We start from the raw sequence: 14,685 nt of genomic DNA, 5'->3' as shown, positions 1-14,685 counted from the left end.
TAGAAAGCATGTATCCTATTTCATGTCTAAATTTCACTATTACAGTAAAATAAATGCAATAAATAATAAATAAGCTCCTAAGTATCTCTTCTATGATCTCAATTAATAAAAGGACAGTTAAACATTTGTGTCTTATAAAAACTGAGCATCTGATTATGAAGTAAATTCAATCAGCAAAACACAGCTTTTGCTGGTAATTTAATAGAGATAAACAGAATGTGGATAAAATTCCACCCAAAGCAAAGGGGACATAGTAAAACACACAAAAATCTATTATTTAGCAGGTTCAAAATGTATCTGGGCAGGTCTGTGAGGTGCTGACACCTGGAGCCAGCCATTTTGCCTTAGAAGAAGTGAAGACCTGCAACCTTCTTTACCTCACGTCCCTCTTTATTTGCTGTTTTTGTTCAGCGGAAGCTCATTTTCCATAAAACTGCCCAAACAGGAGGACCAGCCAGGTTTGTAATTCATGCAGCAAAACCACACCACCTGAAATGAGGTGGCACCATGCATCCAGTGCTCCTCCTGTGCTGGGACCTCGACCACAAGGCCTCTGGCCAGCCAGGGCGGGCATTGCTTTGTGGTGGGCACATGCAGGGTACAAACTCGATAGCCCAAGGGCCTCAAAAGCCTTCTCCAGCTTCTCCCCTGCTGTGAGGAGAGGAGGAGCAGCTCTCAGGGCAGCTCCCGCTGGAAACCAGGCTGCCAGCCATGCTGTGCAGGCCGCTGGGCAATGCCCACGGTATTTTTAGTCTTGGGGCTTCTTCTTCCTTTGCATCGTGTGCGACTCTCGCTGTGAACTGAGCTACCCAACTAAAGTACATGTTTGGATGATGTTATATTTATTATTGTCCATTTATATTTATCTTGTCCTTTTCTAACAGAAGAATGCATTAAGTACACGTAATTGAAGACGATAACTCCAACTTACTCCGCCGTGCAAGCATGTCTTGATTAGGTTGTTTTCCTTTTAAAAAGAAAGCATCTTTGTACTGCGGTGTCTAAGACAATTTCCAGCTGAGCCTGCTGGCAGAGTTCTCCGCTAGCGATATTTATATTCGACATTCTCATCGCAGTTGTTAATTTTTTTATAATGTTCACGTTTCCCCCCTCGTCCCACCTGCCTCCATCAGCAGGCCATAGCACTTTTGCACCCCCAGCCAGGCCTGGAGGCACTCCTTGCCCGTCTCTGCTGCTTTGTGCTTTAACTCCTGGTGCTCAGCGAGCCGGCTGTGCTCCTGCTCTCCTGGCAGGCCGCGGCGGCTGCCGAAGTTTGTGTGATTTTGGTCCTCGGGCTCCCTGGCGAGCGCCGCTGCCACATTTTCACATTTTCGCTTGAACTCGCGGCCACCTGATAGGCGACCTCCCACCCCGCGACCCCGGCTGCGGGAGGCCCCGAGCCGGGGGACTGCAGGCAGTGCAGGCAGCCGGCTGCTGGCAGGAGGGGCACTGCTTCAGTCAGTGTCCTCGTACATCCCTGACACTTCCCACTCAAGTATTTAACCTCCAGCGCTGGAGGAGATGACATTACTTTTTTATGGTTTGGGGAGCGTGACCTTTTCTATCACCGCACTTTCCTTGCTTCCCCTTCTGCATGAAAAAAATAAAATAAAATAACTGGAAGAGATTCCGGCACAGAAGGAAAATGATCTTCTAATTACTGAAAAGAGAGGATCTTTATACAAGGTGGTCAAAAATCATGCGTGAGCTGAAAGTAATCCCCCTTTAGTGAAACGGCTTCGGTAACAACTGGGTCCTGTACAGAGGGCTGCCTGAGCATCAGAAATGGGTTTCCATAAGGTCACTTAGAGGTGTGCCGTGCACGTTCGAGTCCTGTTGCAGGGCACAGCAGCACAGCACTCACTCCAGTGTGTGGGTGCACGTGGATCGTGACCACACAGTCCTCACCATGGAGATTTCCCCCAAAACCTTGTCACCGACATGACACACAGGAACTTTGGTGCCCGGGTTCAGCCTCCCATGTACGAGGCACATTTTGTGAGCTGCAAGTGTTTAGTGGTGTGTTTTGTACGCGTTGAGACGTGGTTGCAGCATGTCCACTTGAAAAGGAGCTGCAAACGCGCGCTGCCATGAGGAATACCCTGATTTGGGAGCAGACAAGATGCCCCAGGCTGATGGAAGAGTGAAACTGCAAAGGTAACATGCTTATACCATGGGGAAACGTCACCGCTCACTTCTGTAGCATCCCCGCAGAGCTGGAGTCGGGAGTTTCACTGCCTCGGCGCTGAAAGGAGCCATTCGAGCACACTGAAGGCTGGAGGTAAGATTAAAGAAGGAGGAATGAAAACTGCTGATAGAGAGTGCAGTGCACTAAAAAGTGAGCTAAGAATAAAGAGATAAGGAGCACCAAGATGTTGTCACAGTTCTACTCTAATAACTTAAGTAGCTGCCGTTAGACAGCAGTCCCAGAGCACTGTAATTTAATCCGGGAGTGAGAGATGCCAGGACTACACACGGTGTCAGAATGAAAGGCACGCCGCTACCTGCAAGCAGCCCTCTGACTGCAGCGTGGCCGTGCCACATCCATTTGGTCCAGAGCACCAAAGGGAACATGATTTTGGTGTTTAAAATACCTGACGCTGCTCAGTCACCCACTAGTTTGTATTCAGGCTGTTGATTTAAAAGGCTGGAGCATAATCAAGCTTTCATTTTCTGCAGAGCACAATGAGCGTGTGAAAAATATATGATCTTTTTAAATTTTAAAAAGTGGGTTGGTAATGCTCCTCGCAGCAGAAGGAGAGTGGCACAATTAATTTTCAAGCCTTATGCGCTGCACGGCTCTTCTGTGGGCCATAACGGAGGCAGCGCTGTGTGCCTTGGTTTGAAGGTGAGTTTTTGGGAGAGCGCGTGGCAGCCCTGCAGTGCTGCTGCAGAAAGCCTGGCGGCCTTGGGGGCAGGTTGAGGACACGCCAAGAACCTGCTTCAGGAATATTTGGTGTATACAGATTTATCTGGGTGAGACTGCCTCCGCTGCTACACAACAAGTAGTCACTGGGCAATGAAAGCAAACCCACCGGAGGCTTTCAGCAGCAGGTTTCTGGGCTCACAGCGAGGTGCTGGTGTAGGTGAAGCCAGCCAGGCCCACAGCAGCCACCTCACACCGTGCCTCCCTCCACGCTTCCTCCCCGCTGATTTCCCAGTGACCACAGGAGCCCTTTTTACCTTTCCCCTCTGGAAGACTTTTTAAAATCTGTGTGTTTTTCAGGTTTTCCAGGCAGCTCTGTATAAACTTAACCACCTTCCCTCAAAGGAGTGCCCAAAATTGTACCAACCAGGCAATCAGTGTGCTGCAAAGCAGCAAATGCCCAGGTCCTCCAGCTGGGTGCCAGGATGTCCCAGGGCCAGCAGCAGCCGAGCCCCCTCAGCCACACTCCAGCCTGAAAGCAGCCCACTGAGCACCAGCCTCCCCTAAGTGCAATGGCAGCGGGGTCCCATGGGAGCACTGGGGAGCAGGACCCGGGTTGTGTTGGTTTTCCTGGGTCTGCGCCCCACTTCTGATACCCCACAGCACATCTGGCCAGCTGCTGAGCTCCCATGTGGGTTGGTGTGCTGCACAGCGTGGCAAACTACAACCAAAGCAGGAGAGAGCTGCGGGCAGCACAACCCTAAAAGTGCACTACTTGAATGTACACCCAAGGTCAGCATGGATAGGTGCATTTTTAATACACGCAGCTCCATTCCCAAACTGCCCTTTAATACAGGAGTCTGCCTGACTTGGAAACTGCTCCTTTTTTTTCCAAATACCTTCACATCGTGTAACTGCACATCACTCCCAAAAATGCTGGATCGCCAGAAAGTATCCGTGGTAGCAGAGAGCTGGCTAAAGCGGGAGCTCTCCCCTCCTGGAAGACGAACCAATGCTGCACGAGTTCGTGTACCAGGCTGGAGGAGGGAGGGCAGGAAGAGCAGAAATAAACAGAATAAAATTTGCTCTAGCCAGTAATATTCTTTATACGGTGCATTGCCTGTAGGACCACATGGATTTCAAAATCAAAGATTAATGGCACCGCGAAGTTGCTTGAAGCCCCGCGCCTGCTAACATGGCATTCCGTGTGACAAAGGAATGCGAGTTGTAAGCATCCGTTCCAGCCGGGGTGGGCAAATCACATCCACTCAAATACTTCTCAAAGATTTCACCGGCGTCTCCGGCAGTTTCTCCCCGGTGCCGCCGCAAGCCGAGAGCGCTGAATTCCCACGGCAAACGCCACCGGGGGCCAGTGCCCGCCGGGAGGCTGCTGCCCTCCGACGCGACTCGCCCCGGGGCCGGCTCTGCTCGCCCTGCCCTGCCGCAGCTCCGGGGGTGGCCCCGACGGGACGGGACGGGACAAGACGGGACGGGACAGGAGGGGATGGGATGGGACAAACGGGACGGGACGGGACAGGAGGGGACAGGACCAGACGGGACGGGACGGAAGGGGACGGGATGGGACTGGAGGGGACGGGACGGGAATGGACGGGGCGGGACGGGCCGGGACAAGACGGGCCGGGCCAGGACAGGACAAAACGGGCCGGGCCGGGTCCGTGCCTTGCCCGCTCCGCCGTGTCCGCCCCCGCGGGCGCCCCGCGCCCCCCGCCCGCCTCCCGCCCGCGCAGCGCAGGGGGGGCGCTTGCGCACTGCTGCGCTCCGCGCAGCGCCGTGCCCCACAGAGCCTCGGCGAGGCTGCGGCGGGTAAGTCGTGTATTAAAGCGCGCCCAGCACACACACACTCCTCCGCCGGTCCCCTCCTCAATAAACACTGCCCTCCGCGCGGGGCAAAGCTCTCCCCGGCCCAATTAGCCGCCAAAGGTAAGCGCCCGTCCGCGGGTCCCGCTCCCGAGGCCTCCCTGGCTGCGCGCCCCTGCGCGGGGGGACGGGGGGGGAGCGGCGGGGGCGGCGGGGCGCCCGCTTACCTGGCACGGGCTGCGCGCCCCCGCGGCCGGCTGCGCGCCCCCTGCGCGCCTCCGGCCCGACCGCGGCGCCGCTCGCTCCCGGCTGCGCCGCGGCCGCTTGCGCTCAGGTTGCGCGGCTCTGCGCGGCTCTGCGCGGGGTCTCGGCGGCGCGCCCGAGCCTCCGGGGCTTTTTCCCCCGCCGAGCACAAAAGCGGAGAGCCGGGCGCTGCCGGAGCCGCCCCGCCGAGGTGCCCGCGCTAAAACGCAGGAAGCAATTAAAACTCCTCCTTTCGGATTAACAACCCAAAATTGATCGGTCTGTCAGGAGCGCCGCTGATTTATGAAAGGTGCTTATTTCCTCGCGATGGAGAATTTTATGTTCTCTAGGTGAAACCGAGTTCACCCAGCTCCGGAGTAGATTGATGTTTTAATAAAAATAAATAAAGGGAAAAAGCTAGCCTGGTCTTTGGGGACATCAACTCTCAAATCGCGGCGTTGGACTAACAAATCAAACCGCGTTATCTTTGCGTTTCCCGGCGTTTAATCGAACGTCTAAAAATTGCGGGCGGCGCCGCGCCCTTGATTAGCGGCGAAGTTTGAAGGCGCTGCCGAAAAGTTGGCGCAGCAGCCGGCCGGGGAGCGCCGAGAGCCGGGGCCGGCGGGCGGGGAGCGTCCTGTAGATGGCACACCGTCCCCACGCTAGAGCCACGGCCGCCTCCTCTGCGCCGAGAGGGGGAAGCCGGCGAGAGGGAGAGGCGGCGAGCTCGGCACTTGTTGTTCGCCCGCAGCAGGGCGCGGTGCGGCGCGCAGCGCTCGGGGACGCCGCCGGCACCCGGCCCCGGGGCGCGGAGCTCGGCGGCCGCGGGGTGCGGGAGGGTTGCGGGGGAGAATTGCGGGGCTGCGGGGCGCTGCGGGGGCCGGGGGGGAGATGCTGGAGCCGCAGCGGCCCCGCGGGGACCCGGCCGGGCCGAGGCGGCGGGGCCGGGCAGCAGCCGGGCGCCCGGCACGTTTGTCTTTGCCATGTAAATTTCAGCGGGACAAATTGCTTATTAATAGTCTAGGAGAGAAGGCAGTTTCTTTCTTTCTTCTTTTCTTTCTCTGTTTTTATTTCTGCATGGCCCCCAGCTATGCTCTGGGCAGCCTCACCGCCCAGCAGTTTTCCCTTCATTTCAATATCCTAAAGAAAATGCAAATCACCGCGCTGTGGCCTTTTTAAAAAGTTAAATTAGCAACAGCTTTAAGTGACTCCATTAGCATGGAAAACATACAAACGTTTAATGTGGGAATCGCTTCCTTTCCCAGCGCCGCTCGCCCGGCTCCGCGCACCGAGCGCGGCTGCGGCCAGCGGGGCGCCCGGCTCCGGAGGCGAGGAGGAGCAGCGGGGGCGCGGAGCTCCCCGAGGAGCTGGGACCGGCCGCGGCTGCGGAGCGGCCCTCGGGGCGAGGAGGGCTTCACCGGCCCGCAGCCGCCCGCGGGGAGACGGCCGGCGGCGGGGCAGGCGGCGGGGACGTTTCCCCGGTGCGCGGTGCCGGTGCCCGGTGTCCCCGCTTGTCCCCGGCCGTGCGGCGGCCCCGTGGGTGCCGGGTGGGTGTTGCCGGCTGCCCGCAGAGCCCCCCAAAGTTTGGCCCGGCTGGCGGCCGCCCCGCAGCATGGCCCGGCCGCGGGGCTCCCGCCGCCTCCCGGGACCGGGGCGCGTCCTGCGGGGCCGGAGCCCCGACCCCAGCCTCGGCCCCGACCCCGGCCCCGACCCCAATCCCGGCCCCGGGCCGCGCCGTGCGGTGGCATCCGGAGCTCCCGAATCCCCGCAGGGCAGAGAGTCAGGGAGAGCAAGCCCCGAGCAGGAAAGAGTTAAGGTTTATATTATTCAGTAGAGGTCTTGTTAGGATGTAATCTGCATTTTCTAACTACTGCGTAATAAAAAGTGAGAAGTTTTGAGACACCTTTCTTGATTATACCTTTGGCGATACTTTAGGTTTTACATTTAATTTGCATTTTGTTCTTAGTGAATATTGAAGTCTTGAGTGGAGGATTGAATTTTATTAGGACATCTGGACTGACAATATCAAATCAGACACCAACGTCCCAAAGCATGCTAAAATTTCAGAGTTAATTAGAACGAAGTGTGTTTAATTAAAGCCAATTATAATATCTGAAATTATCTGATCGATCCTTGTTTGTTCAGTCGGACTCACTTCGGATTGTGCCGGCGGCGCGGCAGGACCCGGCCGGCCGCAGCTCCCCGCGGCCCCGCTCCGCACCCGCTCCGCACCCCGCGCTGCGCCCGGAGCGGGGCCGGCCGGGGGGGCCTGGCCGCGGGCGGGCACGGCCGAAGTTGGAGCGGTTTTGGTTGAGGGACAAATTCCCGGTTTAACAACGGCGGGGGCGCGGAGGGGGAAAACGCGCCCGGAGCAGCGCGGGGCCGGGCTGGGTAACGCACCGCGGCCCGACGGGGGCCCTGCGCTGCGCCCCCTCCCCGCGCAGCCCGGCCCCGGGGCGCGCAGGGCTGCGGGAAGGGCGCAGGAGAGGCGCCGAGGGGCTGCGGGGCTGCCCCGAGGCCTGCGCGGCTCCTGCGCGGCTCCTGCGCGGCCCCTGCGCGCCAGCCCCCTGCGGCCTCGGGGCTGGGACGGGGGGACCGATGCGCCCCGCCGGGGGCTGCGCGGGGTGCGGAGCGGGGTACCCGGCCTCCCCTCGGGAGGCTGCGCATCCCGGCCTCGAGAGCGGAGGCCCACCCGACGGCCTCCCCGGGGCGCGCAGCCCGGAGCCCGGCCCGGCCCCGCTGGGGGGAACCCGGGGGGCTGCGGGGCGCCCACCCGGGGCAGGACCGAAACCGGCCCACGCCGGGGAACCCGCAGCGGGAGGCCGGCGGGGGAGGCCGGGCGGAGAGAGGTCCCAGCCCGGCGGGGAGGCTGCGCGGGTGCGGGCCGCTGCGCGGGGCCTCCCAGCCTCCTTCCCCCTGCCTCTGCCCCGCCGCTTTGCCCTCGGAGGGCGCTGGGGACCCGTCGGGGAGGGGGGTCCCGGCGTGCCCAGAGCACCGGGCAGAGCGGGGCCGCGCAGGGAGCGCGCAAAGGGGACCGGGGAGCCCCCGGCGCTGCGCCCCCGCGGTGCCTGCGCCTCGCCCCTCGCATCGAGGCCGGGAGGTGCCCGTCCGGCGGCGGAGCCGAGTTACCTGGGCATCCGCCGCTCTGCCGAAAATACCCGAAAAACGCGAATTTATCACTTCTCTGGAGCACAGGAAACAAGAGTTAGCGGAGATTTGTTTCGCTTAAATCGGGCATAAATTACACCTCCTGGAACCGAGCACGTTAATGATGAAGGCGCCTTCGAACAATAAAACTGAAATACGCGCGCCGCAAGTGCGCACCGGGCCGGCAGGGCCCCCCCGGCCCTCGGGGCCGCCCCCGGCCCGCCGCACCGAGAGCGGCCCGGCCCGGCCCGGTCCTGCCCAGGGGTGCGGAGCGGTGCGGGGAGGTGCGGAGAGGTGCGGGGAGCCCCCGCGGGCCGGGCGGCAGCGCCCTGCCAGGGAAGGCCGGGCTCCAAGTTGCGTGATTTAAACCATCGAAACGCGGCGTTTTCTTTCAGGGGGAAAAATGTGAAATGATTAAGATAATAGTCCCGAGAGGATTGTCCCGAGGAGGGGAAAAAAAAATAATAATAATAAAGTTTAGGAGAATCCTATAACAGCTGTGGAAATGAGGCTATCAATTTTAATCTGCGCGATCCATGTACAGTGTGTGATTATGTGTTATTATGCCGTGCGGTGCGGGAGGAGGCAGGGATGCGAGGCGTGATTTATCGCGGCCGTGCGGGGCTCTCCCTCCCTCCCCTCCCGGGCCGCGGCAGGCGGTGCCCGGCAGCGCCGGGGCGCCCGGGGCGCGGAGGCCGGGGAGCGGCGGCTCTCGGCGGGGCTGCGCCGGGGGACAGCTGGGCTGCGGCCATCTGACCGGCTCCGCCGTGACATCTGGGAGCCCACTGGTGTGTGGCACGCGAATCGCTTGATGTCGCTATTTAAATGCAAATTTGCGGGGGGATCACTGAAGCCTCACCCCGTAAATTCACACAAAAGGGAGACTTGGCGCGGCGCGCCGGAGGAGGAGGAGGAGGAGGAGGAGGAGAGGAGGAGAGGAGGAGGAGGAGGAGAGGAGGAGGAGGAGGAGGAGGAGGGCCGCGGAGCCGGGAGGGCTCGGGCCGCCCCCGGCAGCCGCTCACACCCCCTGCCCGCCCGGCGCCGGGCCGCGACCGGGGCCCCGCTGCCCGCCGCCTGCTCCGCGCAAGGTGCTCGGGGCGAGGCCGGCCTCCCCCGGCCCCCCGGCCTCCCCTCCCCAGCCTCCCCGGCCTCCGCTCCGCTTCGCCTCGCCGCAAAACTGCCGGGGAGGTCCCGGGTCGGAGGGGCGGCCCCGGGCCGGGCCCCGCCGCCGTTGGGGCTGCGGGAGGCAGCGGCGGGGCCCGGCCTCCCCTCGGCGGCCTCCCCTCGGCGGCCTCCCCCCTGCCTCGCCGGGCAGGGGAGAACTTGAACCGGGGCGGATTGGGGAGGCTGCTCCCAACAATGCCCGCCTGGAGACGGTGCGGGGCGAGCACGGAGCCATCCCGAGCGAGTTTCTTCTTCCTGCGCGGAGCCCGCAGCCAGCCGTGGAGTGACACACACACACACACACAAAAAGAAAAAAAAAAAAAAAAGGAAAAAAAAAAAAAGATAAAGTTGGTGAATGATAAAGACCGTATTTTCCACGCTTTGGGTGCAGGACCAGATGATCTAGAAAATGAGCTGAAATAGATTCAGCCTCAGAGCCTGTTGTGAAGAGCAGCTGATTCCCCTATTTCTGGCCAGATGGCTTCTGAACACAGATTTGCATTCATTTTCGCTTAATATCGTCCAAAATAGTGGGGCAGCTGCATTTGTTGTCAAAAAGGTTTAAAACTCCCTTTCTTTCTGGGGCAGGATCGTTACCTTATGTGATGGGCTTATGGAACTTTTTTTTTTTTTCCCTCTTTAGTCAACAGTATCAGATTTAAAAGGATTTGTTTTAAAACCTCCTAATTTGGTAATCAGATTTAAATCGCCTCGGCGCGTGTAATCTGAATTAAAGCTACTGTAAATGATTTTAGGCATTACGCTTTCGTTAGCGCGGGGAAGGAACAACTTCGGCTTTGTTCGGTGCGTTTTAGGAAATGTGGCACAGCCAGAGCGGGGCCGGCCGCTTTCGCCTCGTTTTTTGGGAGCGCTCGTTCCCCGCACCGGGGCAGCGGCGGCCGCGGCCCCCGGGCGCAGCCCCCGAGCGGCGGGGCTGGAAGCGCCCCGGCACCGCTCCCGGTGCGAACTTCGCTTGGCTCCGTCCCTCCGCCGTGCCCCTGTCGCGTCCTGGGTAATCTGCTCGCCTGCAACTCCAAAGCTCCGGGCTGATTATGAATCCGGGAATTTTCTTTTAATTTCTCATGAATAGTTTCCATACACTTTGATTTAAGGTTATTAACATTCTATAGACAGTGGCATCTTTAATATGTGGCGATCGCTTCTAAAGACTAATCTCATTACCCTCAAATAGTCATAAAATATGATTTTATTATACTTACGTATTTAATTAGACGGCCAGCAATGTAATGGATTTTGAGATCGGGTAGAGCAACAGCTTTGATAATTCACTTATCTTTGGCAATAGTCATTAACCCCCAACACCAGCAAAATAGATTGCTTTCTAACACATCTTTTTTTCTCGCCCCTTGGAGAAAGGATCGGGGGTCTCCTGATAACACAAATCGGACTTCGATTTTCACCGATTAATTAAAATATTAACGTACGGACCCTGGCAATTCCAAATAAAAAGAAAAAAAAAAAAAAAGGGGGATAAAAAAAAAAAAAAAAGGGAAGTCCTGACCCGGAGCGGGTGGAAAAAACTCGCCACCCAGGGCGGTGCTGGGCTGCGGCCGCCGGGCATGTACACACTTATATACACACATAGGCACTCACACATCTATACACACACACACACACACACACGCGTGTCCGTGCACACGGGGCCGTGGGCAGGAGCCAGGGGGGAGGCTCGGGGCATGCCTGGCCGCGGCGTGGACGCGCGTGTGTGTGTGAGCGTGGATTTGTGTGTGTGTATATATATATGTATATATATATATATGAATGTGTGTATATGTGTGTGCTACTGTGTGTGCACGTGTGTGCACACCTCTGCGTGTGCACATTCGCATTGCTGTGCAACTGTGCGTGTGCATCTGCCTACATCTGTGTGCGTGCGCGCATCTGTGCGTGCACATCTGTGTGCGTGTGCCCAGCTGTGCGCGTGGCTGCGCGCGTGTGCCCAGCTGTGCACGCGTGGCCCCCCGTGCACGCGTGGCCCCCCCCCTCTCTGGGCGGCTGTCCAGCTGCGGGCGACCCCCGGGGGCCTCTCCGCGCCCCGACCCCGCGCCCCCTTTGTCCGCAGCCACCCCGCGGCCCCGTCACGGTGCCCCCCGACGGGCCGGGCCGGGGCAGGGCAGGGGCCGTCGGGGGGGCGGCCCCTCCCTCCGCAGGTGCCTGGGCGCCCCCCGGCGGGGTCCGGCGGCGCCCCCCGGTGCCGAGCCGTGCCGAGAGCCGTGCTCCGGGGGGGAACCGGGGATGGATAGACGGATGGATGGATGGATGGAGGGACGGGTGGATAGATGGATGGGTGGACGGGGGCCGTGCGCGCTCCCCGCTCCCCCCCCGTTGGGGCCGCGCCGTGCCGAGCCGTGCCGAGCCGAGCCGTGCCGTGCCGTGCCGGTCCATATATGGCGCTGGTCCCGCCCCCCGCGTCACGCTGACAGCGCGGCTCCCGCGGCGGGGCCCGGCTCCCGGGAAGGGCGCTCCTGGGGGAGGGAGGGCCGGGCTCCGCGCCGCCGTCCATTCCGCGAGACGCCACGGGCCCGCGCCCCGCTCTCCCGTGCCCGGGAACACCTCCGCGGCGGTCGTTTTTTTGCGTTTATTTGTCTTTTGGAGCGGGAGAAGCCTCGCCAGAAGTGGTCGATTCAGCAGTGTCCCGAAGCTTTTTTTTTTTTTGACGCCGTTTCTACTAGGATGACACCGCGCTGAGCGCGCCTGCAAACAACAACACAAATATTTATTCTTTCGAAAAAAAAAAAAAAAAAAAAAAAAAAGCCTCGCAGTGTCGCCGGCCGTAGTTACACTTTTTCTTTCTTTTTTTTTTTTCCTTTTTTTCTTTTTTTTCTTTTTTTCCTTTTTTTTTTTTTTTTTTTCACCCACCAAGCTGGAACGCCATCCAACTCGCTGCACAGAAGTACTCAGTAAATTGTTTATGTCGTGCCAATACAGGACAGCCTGAAGAAGGAAGCGAGACTCGAACTGGGCTTTTCTCCTGCCGCTCACAGGGAGTAAAGTCATCTCTTGTATTCCAGTCGCCAAGGAGAGGGAGAGCGAGCGAGCGAGCGAGCGAGAAAATCCAGCGGCAACCAACCCGCCCCGCATCTGACATTTCCCTCAGCTTGAACCCCTTTTGGCTCGGAGCTGGTCTCGCCCCAATCTGTTTTAATGTTTGGGATTCAGGAAAATATACCAAGAGGCGGGACGACCATGAAAGAAGAGCCGCTGGGCAGCGGGATGAACCCGGTCCGCTCGTGGATGCATACCGCCGGGGTAGTGGATGCTAACACGGCCGCCCAGAGGTACGTCCCCCCCCGCTCCCCCGGCACGGCACGGCCCGGCCCGGCCCGGCCCGGCCCCGGCGCTGCTCCGCAGCCGCCCTCGCCCCCGCTCCGCAGCCCCGCGGCCGCCCCTTCCCCGCGCCCCTTCCCCGCCGCCCGGCCGCTCTCACCCGCGCCTTGTCTTGTTTTCTCCCGCAGCGGCGTGGGGCTGGCTCGGGCGCATTTCGAGAAACAGCCGCCTTCCAATCTCAGAAAATCCAATTTTTTCCACTTCGTCTTAGCTCTGTACGACAGGCAGGGGCAGCCAGTGGAGATTGAGAGAACAGCTTTTGTGGACTTTGTGGAGAAAGAGAAAGTAAGTCCGTCTCTCTTCCTTTTCTGCCCCCCCCCCCCTCCCCCCTTACTCGCGCTGTAATTGCCCGGAGATGATTTTCGCTTCGAGTTAAACCCGGCCGGCTCGGACGGGACTCCGGGGGCACCACGTGCGGGCCCCGTTAGCGCGGCCACCGCCCGGCCGCCGGCACCGGCCCCGGACCCGGGGGGCGTGCGGGGACCGGGCCGGGCCGCTGGGCGGGCGGGGATGAGGCTGGAGGTGCGGGGCTCGGGACATCAGCAGCGCCCCGCCAAGGGGCTGCGGGCTCGGGGCTGCCCAGCGCGGTGCTGGTGCTAAGCCGCTGCAGGGCCGAGCGGGATGCTGGGCAGGAGAAGGCGAGCGCTGATTTTTCGTGCTAAATGTAATTATTTATCGTTGCTTGCAGGAGCCAAACAATGAAAAAACTAACAATGGGATTCATTATAAACTTCAGTTATTGTATAGCAACGGTAAGTCGGCCTTCCCCCCCCCCCTCCTCACGGCCGTGTGCCCCCGGGAAGCGGGGCTCGCTGCTCCGGGGCCTTCCCCGGGACGCGCACGGTGGGCGAGGGAACCGCGGGGCGCACGGCAGGAAAACAAACCGGGGCCGATCGATAAGTCGATGGTACTTCACATGATTAACCGGCCGGCCTTCGAGTGGAAAGTAAAAAAGGGGATCGATCGGCGCTCCGGCAGAACGGCACTTTGCGGGGACTTGGGGCGAATTAGCGGGAATTACCGCGCCGGGGCACGGCGGGCTCCGCGCCCCGGCCCACGCGTGGGGCCCCGTGGGCAGGCTCGGCCCCGGCCCCCTCCCCTTTCTCCTTTTTTTTAATTTTTTTTTTAATTTTTAAAATTGTTTTTATTTTTTTACTGGCCGGCTGAGCCCCGCGGGTGGCAGCGGGGTGGCCGGCCCGGCGCTCTCGGGGTGGCACCGGGGTGGCGAGCGGCTAACGGGGGTCTCTGCTTGCCTGCAGGAGTCCGGACAGAGCAGGACCTCTACGTTCGCCTCATCGACTCCATGACCAAACAGGTGAGAAAGTTTCCTCTCTCCTCGTTGCTCGGGCTCCCCCTGCGCCTTGTCCCCTCGGCCGGGAGCGCCCCGGGAGCGCGGCCACCTGCGCGGGGCGGTCGGGCCGGGGATGCTCCGTGTCGGGGCTGCGGGCAGCGTTTGCATCGTAAAGCAGCGTGTGTAGCATTAATACAACGTCACGAGAACAGGCGTTCGGTCTAATTAATTTAGCGAGGGGTAGAGGAAGGGGAAAGCCCCTTCGAGTTGCTGGGATTAATTTTTCGGCGCACTTTTTTCCCCCTGTAACTTTTTTTTGTTGGCGATGTTTTCCCTCGGTGAGCGAAGGGCAGTCCTGGTGCCAGGCGCTCGGGAGCTGGCCGTGATTAGTCCTTTTCTTTTATAATGCGGTGATCTAGTGACGCGAGACGTTTATTTGGATTTAAAAGTTAAATGTGCTGAGGTGAAAAGTCAGCTTGTTCTCCTCTAGTCCATATTCACCTCTCAGCCCCCCATCTCCATAATTCAAACTCCATGCTCCAGGGGTCACCCAAACCCGTCCATTTCCCTGAGATCAGCTTCTGTTTCTTCCTCAAACCTCTGTCATACCTTGTAAATAACATAATTACAAGCAGTTCCTTATTAAATTATTTAACCTGTCTTGGTCAACTTTTCCGATGATAACTACATGTTATCAGCATTGCACCTCAGCAATTAAAGACAGAAAGCTTCTTGCTGCCTTTGGATTTAATCAACTTTATATTTTATTTTATTTTTTTCGGAGAGACATTTCAAGATTTTTTTTTTA

At 59.2% G+C, this 14,685-nt stretch overlaps 1 protein-coding gene across 18 annotated transcripts in view; it reads left to right on the top strand.

Annotated features, from left to right (window-relative positions):
* The first annotated feature begins 4,609 nt into the window (after positions 1 to 4,609).
* EBF3 (EBF transcription factor 3) overlaps positions 4,610 to 14,685 on the top strand; it is a 125,820-nt gene continuing 115,744 nt past the window's right edge. For 3 of the 18 annotated variants that reach the window (XM_038181236.2, XM_027460132.3, XM_027460129.3), the window contains exons 1-4: positions 12,079 to 12,537; positions 12,715 to 12,871; positions 13,275 to 13,338; positions 13,846 to 13,901. In XM_038181236.2, the coding sequence (XP_038037164.1) occupies positions 12,404 to 12,537; positions 12,715 to 12,871; positions 13,275 to 13,338; positions 13,846 to 13,901 (411 nt within the window). In that variant the 5' untranslated portion in view covers positions 12,079 to 12,403. Of the gene's footprint in view, positions 4,691 to 4,712; positions 4,808 to 12,073; positions 12,538 to 12,714; positions 12,872 to 13,274; positions 13,339 to 13,845; positions 13,902 to 14,685 lie in introns of those variants that run through there. The other 15 variants (XM_027460133.3, XM_038181232.2, XM_038181235.2 and 12 more) reach the window with 10 other exon arrangements.

This window comes from Anas platyrhynchos, chromosome 6, assembly GCF_047663525.1.
Source record: "Anas platyrhynchos isolate ZD024472 breed Pekin duck chromosome 6, IASCAAS_PekinDuck_T2T, whole genome shotgun sequence".
Lineage (NCBI taxonomy): Eukaryota > Metazoa > Chordata > Aves > Anseriformes > Anatidae > Anas > Anas platyrhynchos.
Note: the sequence above shows the minus strand (reverse complement) of the source record. Positions and strands in the feature narration are given on the sequence as shown.